Source organism: Brachyhypopomus gauderio, chromosome 11, assembly GCF_052324685.1.
Source record: "Brachyhypopomus gauderio isolate BG-103 chromosome 11, BGAUD_0.2, whole genome shotgun sequence".
In the NCBI taxonomy this organism is placed as follows: Eukaryota; Metazoa; Chordata; class Actinopteri; order Gymnotiformes; family Hypopomidae; genus Brachyhypopomus; species Brachyhypopomus gauderio.
The window spans coordinates 15301155-15311258 of NC_135221.1; the positions used below are offsets into that span (position 1 = coordinate 15301155).

The following is a 10104-nucleotide window of genomic DNA, read 5'->3' on the forward strand; positions in this document are numbered from 1 at the left end:
AGTTACCCCTGATAGGGTGTGCCACATAATAATGGCATATGTGGTATTACACAACATTGCAACTATCCAGGAAGAGCGACAGCCTACCATCTTTGACATGCCCACAGATGAGGAACCTTACATGCATGTGGGTGACAACAGAGATGGTGGAGTTGTCAGAGACTCCATCTGCAATCACTGCTTTCCACATTAAATCATGCACCACCACCCACCCCACCCCACCATCCACCCTGTAACCTTTTAATATACATTACAGTCAAATTCACTGTTATGTTTCATTATTTCATTTTTCTTGTAAATAAATATATTTTAGAATATATTTTAAGAATAAGATATAGTTATGTACTGCCATACCACTTTGTACTATATTCTTATACTTCATTTTTATCTGATGCCATGTGTGTTTCACACCACTCAGATTAGACCTGGAATCAGTAAGTGTTCAATTAAAAAATATTTAAAAACTCAATACAGTATTATAAAGGTGGAGAAAATAATAATATAATCGCACCCTTCTGCTAAATATAAAAATATCATTTTCACTCACGCATTAACTCTGTTGGCAATTTTTTGACATGCTGACTGCCTTTCTCTAGCAGCTACCGCAGTATTACATTTACGTTTAATAATATCTAAATATTCTGCATACGCAGTCATTAATACTTCAAGCTACAGTGGTGTGAAATACGATGCTCGGCTGATTTTCGTGTTTAAGTCCATGATAAATCCTATTTATCTGCGTTCCATTAAGAATGCCTTTTATAGTTACGCGTGAACGCGCTTCTGTCTGGGTCAACCTACTCAGAGTTGAGCGACCCTGATTACTTTAACTCCGATCCGCCGTTTTGGAACCGAAAACTCTGAGTATGTCAGATCGGGGTAAGACAACTCAGAGTTCAGGGTTAAGTTTAGAGTTTGTTAACCCCGCTTTCTGGAATACCCCCCAGGAGCTGAAACACAAAAACACACATTACACAGCTCACCTCCCTGGGCGGGACCCTGGACCGACCGGGCCGTTAACTACACAAAACCACGCCCCAGTCGGTCACAGGGCCCTCACGCCCTAACCGGCATTCAGCCGGTAAGCCCCACGGGTGTGAGGACGAGGGGCTACGGCTCCTCTCTCGTCCCTCAAGCAGGCTACCTCTCCAAGGCGTAGCTACTTCACCTCCTGGACCTACCTCCTCCCAGAGCTGACCCCTGCCTTCTGCTAGGGGTCACCCCAGCCTCCTGGGGAGCCAACCCCTCCCGGGGCCTCTCATCTCAAGGTGGACTCCTCCACCCAACCCAGGAACGCCAGAAACCGAGGCCCAGAGCACCCCCGACGCGGGCTAGGGAGCAGCCCCAAGGGCCTCCTGGTCACCCCGGGCAGGAGGGAGGATCTCCATCCCCAGCAGGAGCTTTTCAGACCGGAGCCCCATGGTCCCCAAACATCCGGGGGCCCCAGCCCTCTAGGGAGGGGTTCTTCACGACCGGGCTCCGGTCACCCCACAACACAAGGGGGCTCCTGCCAGGTGGAGACCCCCACAAGGTCCAGGAACACTGCCAAGGAGAAGCACCTGCACAAAGAACACACCCTCACACACACACACACACACATACAAACACAAAACACAAACGCGTCTTACCCTATTCAGGGCCTCCCTCGGGAGAGACGCCCTCCGTGCCACACCCCATGGCACGGGACCACAGCCGGTCCCCCCCCAAACACACATTCAGGGGTAGGAGCATGCGTGGAATTACACGCAAACATTTGACAACACGCTAGGACACAACACACACGCAAAGACTAGACAAGCAAACCAAAAAACGGCGTACACACAAACAGACGGGACCCACAAACGCGCGCTCTACATAAACAGACACAGTGACGCGCCGCTCACGTTCGCAGTCGCTCCCCACATGAAACACAAGACAATACGGGGAGCAAGGCGACGGTGAGGAGCGGCACCAGCGTCACACACAGAACATGTAACATATAATACAACGAGCGCGCATACCGATCGACACGTCCATTCACGCATACACACATTCACAACAACACGAAGAGTTCTCGCCAGGAAGACATTCCTGGTCCTCGCCGTGCCACGGACACAACACGAAAACACGGCGGAACTCTTCACACAAACTGACAACAGACCCGAAGAGCTTTCTCAGGGCAGACTGCCCCGGTCCTCGCCGTGCTACACACACACACAAAACACAAAAGCACGGCGAAGCTCTTCAAACAAAACACTACGCAGACAAACACTTACCACGAGACATGACCACGAACGAAGGAGAAAGAAAGAGACTCGGCGGCTTCCAAAGGGTGGCTGGTCATTCTGTGACGGGCAGGGGTGAGCAACGAAAAGGAAGCGATCACGCCAAGTCTCAGGGAAAAATTATGGTTTAATAGAAAGTGTGCAAACCTAAAACCCGTGCACTATCTCCAAATTAAGGATATAATGACCAGCGGTCAACTGGTACAAAGACAAGACATATATAGGCAAACAAACAACCCTCAGGTGAGACGGATCACGGGCTCCGCCCACCTGAGGGACGCACATGACGTCACCAAACAAAAACAACAGCCGCTGTGGACAGAGGCGGCCGGTAGGGGGCCGCCTCACCGTGACAATGGGAGTCAAACCTGGAATTATGTTGGTCATGTATATCTCTTGGAGTACACTGATTGCTTACAAACCTTTTCCATCTTTTATAAATCTACATATGTAATTGCAACAATATAAATTGCTGATAAATTTACCCAGGACAGCACCATCCACCATTGGGCATGCAGGCATACAGAGATTCACACTACTACAATTTTATATTAGGGCCGATCTGACCTGACATCCATGTTTTTGGACTGTGAAAGGAAACCAGAGACATGAGCAGAAACTACACTTGGGTAGAGACTCAGACCTAAAACCCTAGCACTGAGAGGCAAATATGGTAACATCTTAGCCACCATGCCGCCCACATGATGTTCGCAATGACCTCAAATGATCTAAAAAGCAAATAATATCTGGTTATGTGCCGTATTTTGTCAATTGCGATTTTTACACCGCAATCGAAATTTGTCCTCCGCTTTTAACCCATCTGTGCAGTTAGAACACACACACACTAGTGATTACTGGGGGGCTGTGGATCACATGTGCCCAGAGCAGCCCTAGCCCAGCGCCCAGGGAGCAGTTGGGGTTAGGTGCCTTGCTCAAGGGCACCTCAGTCATGGCCTCAGGTCTGGGAATCGAACCCACGACCCTCCGGTCACAAGACCAGTGCCCTACCACCAGGCCATGACTGCCCCATCTTGGTGCCATCTATCAACTGCCCCATCTATCTTGGTGTGATCTTCAAAATGTGGTGTTTGATTTTATTATTTTGGTCAGGCAGCCATGGTTTTCTTTTTCTCTTCATGATTCTATTAATCATTTCATTAGTTTTTATATTACTGTACTCATAATTATCTTCATTACATGTTGCATAGCCCATGCTTTTCGTAAACAAATTTGTAAACCACTTCTAATTGGGTTTACTGGAAATCTTATCTGAACCCGCTAGACAAATGATTTAGCATGAGCTATATGTATGACAGTCCTCTGATTATAAACTTCATTCAGAATAAAGACTTCAATCAAAGAGCCTGAGGTTTGTGTGTGGTTCTTCAATCTCTTGTTCTACCACGGTTCAGCTTCAGTACACCTGACACCCTCATTCTGTCCAGTCCGTTCCCACTACGAGCTCAGAGAGCAACCCCTAATCAAGAGGCCAGAGCAGAGCCGGCCCTGACCAATGTGGTGCCCCAGGCGAGATTTTGGTTGGCGTCATCCATCATCAGGTTTTTACACTCACACAGACACCGCAAAGCTTTATGTTTTTGATAAATATATTTTTTTATTTTTGAACGAAAACAACAGTAAAATCAGTATTAAAGAAACAAATAAAAACCAAATGAATTATACATATTACAGTATAACAATAAATATATTGCTCAAAAAATATTTTTAAACTATTTTAGATAAAGTAGTGCAGAGAACAACTTTTAAATATGAATAATAAATAAATATTGGTGTAGTGAGGTGGAGGGATATGATGGTGTAATGCTGCCTCACTGGAAGGTGATAAGGTTGAGAATGTGTCTTCTGGTGGCCCAGGATGTGTAGAAACAGGATTTAAATATTTCAAAAGTGCATCTGAAAGGAACAGAGGAGTATAGGTGTGGCAGTATATTAACCATGTGACGTGACGCAACATGCCAAATCTGTACTTTGAAAAATTTGGCGCATTCCTTAAAAAGATCTGTGGGCGGGGTCAGCAGTTGGAGCTCACTGACTGGTTATGGAGTGGCAGTTTTCACTAGGATCATACAGAGGGGAAAAAGCCACAATGACGATGAGTGCTAGTTATGAGTCAAGCGAACTGGTTTTGTAGAAAAACACCACTGCTACAGATTGGCAGCATTTTGGATTTGTTTCAAATTAAAAGGGAGAGCCAGCAATCCTATATGAGTCAGTGTGTAAGATCTGCTTATAAAAATTCACGGCCAAAGATGGAAACACATCAACATGCATTCTCATATTAAAACGAAGCACCCTTCAAGTACAACATACAGTATAGTGTAATTCACCATATTATATTACCTTTGGTTTCTTCCTCCTCTTTTCTCATTTTTCTCCCCTGGGCACCAGAGAACTTCGGTCTTTTTGGCATCTTTCCGGAGAGATGTCACTGTCATTCACTCTGGTGTTGTTTTTCCTCCACAGAGAAACAGTAGGTGCGCAGAGTGAGCGGGGGGAGGGGGCTGCGCGGGTGATGGGTATCGTGTGCTATTATAATGATTAATTTGACTAATATTATTAAACAATGAAGTGATTATGTGGACTTTGCTTGTTTTCATATTTATGAATTGTTCATTTGTAAATGAATAAATAAATAAATAAATAAATAAATAACGCATTCACGCAAGCGCCCCCCCTGGACAGCCAGCGCCCCTAGCATTTGCCTGTATTGCCTAATGGATGGGCCGGCCCTGGGCCAGAGTCACTTGTAGTGAGAGAAGCTGTAGTTTATTGGTAGCAAAGTGAAATCATTTGTAAGGGTTAGGTATGTGCGAGACAGAGGAAAGTACAGTGAGGAGAAAGCTCTGTGTGTGTGTGTGTGTGTGTGTGTGTGTGTGTGTGTGTGTGTAGGTCAGAGCAGTAATGGGGAGTTTAGCTGATCAGCGCAGCTGGAGACAAGCCAACTGTCACCGGTTCTTGAGAAATCTCCCTCTGTCCTCCACTAGTTGTTGTTGGAAAAGATTTTCCAAGCGTGATCTTCATCCTGTATGTGAGCATACATTGCCTATATCATTTTGCCTGATACCCTGGTTCTGCCTTTTGCCCAGCTGTTGTCCATCCCTAGCTTCTCGGTTTCCTTGGTTACCTGTATTTTGGTTTCTGCTCCCTGGTTTTATAATTTCATGTGCTCTTTGTTTTGGTTTCAGTTTTCACTCCCCCTTATTTATTTCTCTGCCCTTCATTATGGTTCTCACCTGTGTCTTCGTTCTTATTAGCTTGTGTATTTATACTTTATGTTCTTAGTTCCCTGTTGCTGGTCATTCTATGTAGCTGTAGTTTGTGTCCGTTCTAGGCTAAATTCACTTAGCCTCTGTTTTCTAGCCTCTGTCCATCATGTCTCCCTCATGTTTCTGTTCGTCGTGCCTCATTATACTTTGTGTGATAGTAACTTGACCCAGGAGAGTTTTATCAATTCAGATACTGGATTTACCCTGAAAAATCTTGCCCTTCTGAGCACTTGAGTCAGCCTTGATATCACTGCCTGTTACACCTGTCTTGTATCTCTGATTGTCTTCTTTGCCAGCCTGGTTTTTGACTGTGAATTTGTTCTCTGGCTTTGCCATTTCAGTACTTGGCCATCATTTAAAAACTTTCACCTATAAATGGATCTATGTACTCACTCAAGAATTTAGCAAATACCCATACATTTCAATGCAGTCACATTTTATTGACTCTAGCAGTTTTTACATTTCTTACAGGTGTTATTTGTACAATAAGCATAATGCAAGAACTGACAGTCAAAAGGAAGTGTGACTGGTAAATTACTGATGACCATTGTGTGTGAAGTAATCAGCCATAGGAAGCTTGTTGGGTACAGGATGATGTGTCTGGCTTTCTTGAGCTTGTTGCTACAGTCTTCATGCACAAAAATCTGCCTCTTTTCTGCAATGATCCTGATAGACACAATTTTTAAATTAACAAAACATTAATTAATAATTAAGCACCAACACACATCCATGTTAGATAGTTACAAAAAGCCTTGTTAAACTATAACACCAAAAACCAACATCGAAATCTTTGTTTGGTTGTTGGGAAATTTCCCAGAGGAAAAAAGAAGTCAAAGCAGTAGGTTTAAGGAGCTCCAGGAGTGTGAGCTGAGAAGGGAGAGGGCTTTTAGCTTATGACTTATGTGTTGATTATGGTTTAACTATCTGATGATTTAAGTATTGTTTATTGTTTAAATGTCTGTAAAAAACAATAAGCTTCCATCCCCACCATTACGTCATACCTGAGCCAACAACACAAGTCAAGGAGAAAAGGTCAGGGGTTAACTGAAATCACCTCAAACATCATGTGAAAAATTAATTTAAAAGTCTCACCTGTGCTCCTATCATGAATAACTTGAAAGTTACATGTTGTACTGCTGGTAACCGTGTCATTTGAGCTAAGTCTATATTACTGAAGCCATAATGGCCAAATTTATGAAATGTTACAGAGTTCCAGACAACCTTTAAGAATTCAGATCATTTGTTTCATCACTACTGGTCAATTTGTTAAATGCCTTCTGAAACCTGACAGGCCAATGGCGATCAAACTTTTTGATAATATGACTTGCATGTTATAACTCAATGATGCAACAGGTGTGTCAAGTGTCTGACTTACATGATGTCATGATGAGATAGATATAGGTTTAATGCATTTATTGTGGCCCCTACTGACTTACAGTCAATCTCCATAATCTATCTTGGAATCATGTGTTTAAAAGAGTGAAGTGCAGCCCATAACCTGTTTGCCCCAATATTAAATTAACATACATTTTTTGTCTTTACATGTATATGTGTACATGTCTGTGTGAATGTGAACTTTTCCAAAATTCTCCAAACAAGGATGTTTTTCTCAAAATAAATCTAAACACATTGCCTGCAATTTTTTGAATAAGAGTTTGTTAGGTTTTTTTTTGCTCAAACAGAAACAACATCACACTGGCCTCAAAGATTAATAATCACCCTGAATCTTAATGACACTGGAGCAGCCTGGTTACCTGGAGCTTAGCAGTTGGGTTGTGGTTGACCAGGTGGAGTGTTGGTTCCTGCTACCTGCTGCCCATTACTGTTCACACACCAGCAGTATCCTGTGGAGCCCCAACACTGTAGAGGCCTGTAGTTACCATTCTCATCACACTGAGGGATGAAGGCTCCCATCAGCTCTGTGACCATCACACTGTCCCTCTCCTGCTCACACTTAGACTTAGGAGGTGCTGATCATTGTGCACAAACAGAGAAAAAGAGACAGAGAGCTCATTTTAGATTCACAATGTCCTTAGCAGGGCCACAAACTATGTTTTTGGACCTGAGCAGTTTTAGAGATACACTTCATCTAATATGTTGTAAAATCTTTAAAATCAGTCATTTTCTGAAAAGGACTCAAAAAAGGACCTTCAGTGAAGATGTAAATACAGTAGAACAGGGCAATCCTTTAACTGCAAATGTCCTTTTTGAAAAATGGGAAGTCTGCTCAGAAGTCTGCTTTGAACTATTATGTCACAAAATAAGTCTGGTTACCTGCTCTACAGTTGGAAGGTGGGTGACCAGGTGGGGTGTTGGTTCCTGCTATCTCCTGTCCCATACTGTTCACACACCAGCAGTATCCTGTGGAGCCACTGCACTGTAGAGGCTTGTAGTTACCATCCTCATCACACTGAGGGATGAAGACTCCTATCAGGTGTTTGTCCATCTCCTTGTCCCTCTCCTGCTCACACTTAGTCTTAACATGTGCTGATTGGTGCGCACAAAGAGAGAGAAGTGATCATGTTAGATTGCCATTATACACTGAAAAAAATAAAGCATTGGCTCAATGTAATAAAATTGAATTAATCAATTACACAATTTTTTTTTCATTGACTCAATCCAAAAAACTAAATTCATGACTAAATGAATTTAGTTTTTTAGATTGAGTCAATGAAAAAAAAATTCGTGTGATTGATTAATTCAATTTTATTACATTGAGCCAACGCTTTATTTTTTTCAGTGTACTTGTCAGAGGCACAACTTATGCATAAAGACTTGCAGTTTCTGAGAAGCATTTCATCTGATATATTGAAAAGTTATTCAGGTAGTGATTTACTGAAATAAAACAACCTTGATTTTCTTTGATTTATAACAACATTGTAGAAGCTCAGAAAACACAAACGCAAAACTTTTCAGGAATTTTAAATAGATTTGTTGGTCTTGCTGAACTAGCCGTGGTGTGGGAGAGAGTTGCTCAGTCCTGTTCCTCTTTGAATCTGTAGAATCGCAACCTAGCATTTAACATCATTATTCCAGTACACGGTAAACAAATGATTGTCCCTTTGTCCTAGTTTGGTAGTGTCATTTCCTCCCTCTGTGTGTGTGAATGTGGGTTTAGTAATCTAGCAGTGCCACAGTCCTGCTCTGGTGATCCTGATCCTCCAACACAGACAGTGAGGTATCTGAGTAAATTCAGAAGACTCACCACTAGAGACCAGCTGGAGAGACCAGAGCAGCAGCCCAAACAGCAGAGCAGACAGCTTCCTCATTCTAGCAGAATGGCTGATTTCACACACAGATGGTCACAGCTGTAGAAACTGCAGTGTCCTCTACTGTGGAACAGAGAGCAGTGAATGTGTAGAATCAGTGGTCAGAAGCCTCATTATATAGGGAGAGAGAGAGAGGGCTGGTCTCCAGATAAGAACACCAGACCCTCTCAGTGAGCTGTGAACTAAAACTGGGAGCTACAAACAAAAAAATATTCTCACACATACACAACTGCACTGACCCATTACACAAAATACTTAGCAATGTATTAACTATTTATTAAAGTGTGTGTGTATGGGGGGGGGGGGGGGTGTGCGCAGTAGTAGTAGTTTGCAGTTTGCTGACAAGATTTGATTGGTTGCCAAATACGAGACCTTCTTACAGTAAACAAAGTAAATTTTGATAACACAAAAAACAACAAAATCAATTACATCAACCTCCCAACACAACATTGTTCAAGTGTGTGATGCCTTTTCTTCAGTGAATGCTTAAGACAGTGAAAGTGCGGTCTCTTTATTGGTAATGTTGTACAGTGTAATAATAAAAGACTTCTCTGGCCAGGTCAGGAGTCAGTCTGTAATGTAGCTCGTGCAGCAGAGCTAGGAGGTGGACACAAACGCTGAGGAAAGCAAGATTTATTAAAGGGAATTCCAAAATCATGGTCAAATGGGCAGGCATGGGTCATATCAGGAGGGCAATCAGAACAAGACAGGTAAATAGGCATGACTCACATAAGAATCAAACGAACGAGGCAGGGAAATAAGAACAGAGAGTAAAACAACGGAGAATGTAAATACCAGATGGCAGCGAAGACAGAACACAGATCCACGTAGAACACCAATCCACAAAATAACCAACAACCAACTAGAGAAACACGGGGACTATAAATACATGGAACTGAACAAGACACAGGTGAAGACAATGACGACGCGGGCGTGGCAGACAGAGGGAAACTATGGTTACAGACAAGCAGGGAACAACACAGACACGAGGAGCAGGAAACCGAAGTGACAGCTAGAGAGGGGCACAGTGGGGCACAGTGACACAGTCCTATTTTTATATATTATATAACATCTTTTTATATATATTATATATTTTTATAATATATTTTAATCAGTCTTATTTCAATCAGCCGGTCAAGTTTTAATTCTCTCTGTGACGGGCAGTGTGAGCAACTTAAAAAGGAAGCGATCACGCCAAGTCTCAGGGAAATAGGATGGTTTAATAGAAAGTGTGCAAACCAAAAACCTGTGCATTGTTCTGAATGAAGGAAATAATAACCAGCA

At 42.8% G+C, this 10104-nt stretch overlaps 1 protein-coding gene across 1 annotated transcript; it reads right to left on the reverse strand.

Annotated features, from left to right (window-relative positions):
* Positions 1 to 5966: 5966 nt before the first annotated feature.
* LOC143527228 (saxiphilin-like) lies at positions 5967 to 8916 on the reverse strand. Its single transcript, XM_077022276.1, has 4 exons — positions 8757 to 8916; positions 7826 to 8038; positions 7306 to 7521; positions 5967 to 6217 (listed from the first exon to the last, which is right to left on the reverse strand). The coding sequence occupies exons 1-3, from the start codon at positions 8818 to 8820 to the stop codon at positions 7313 to 7315; spliced, it is 486 nt and encodes a 161-aa protein (XP_076878391.1). The 5' UTR covers positions 8821 to 8916; the 3' UTR covers positions 5967 to 6217; positions 7306 to 7312.
* Between the last annotated feature and the right edge of the window lie 1188 nt (positions 8917 to 10104).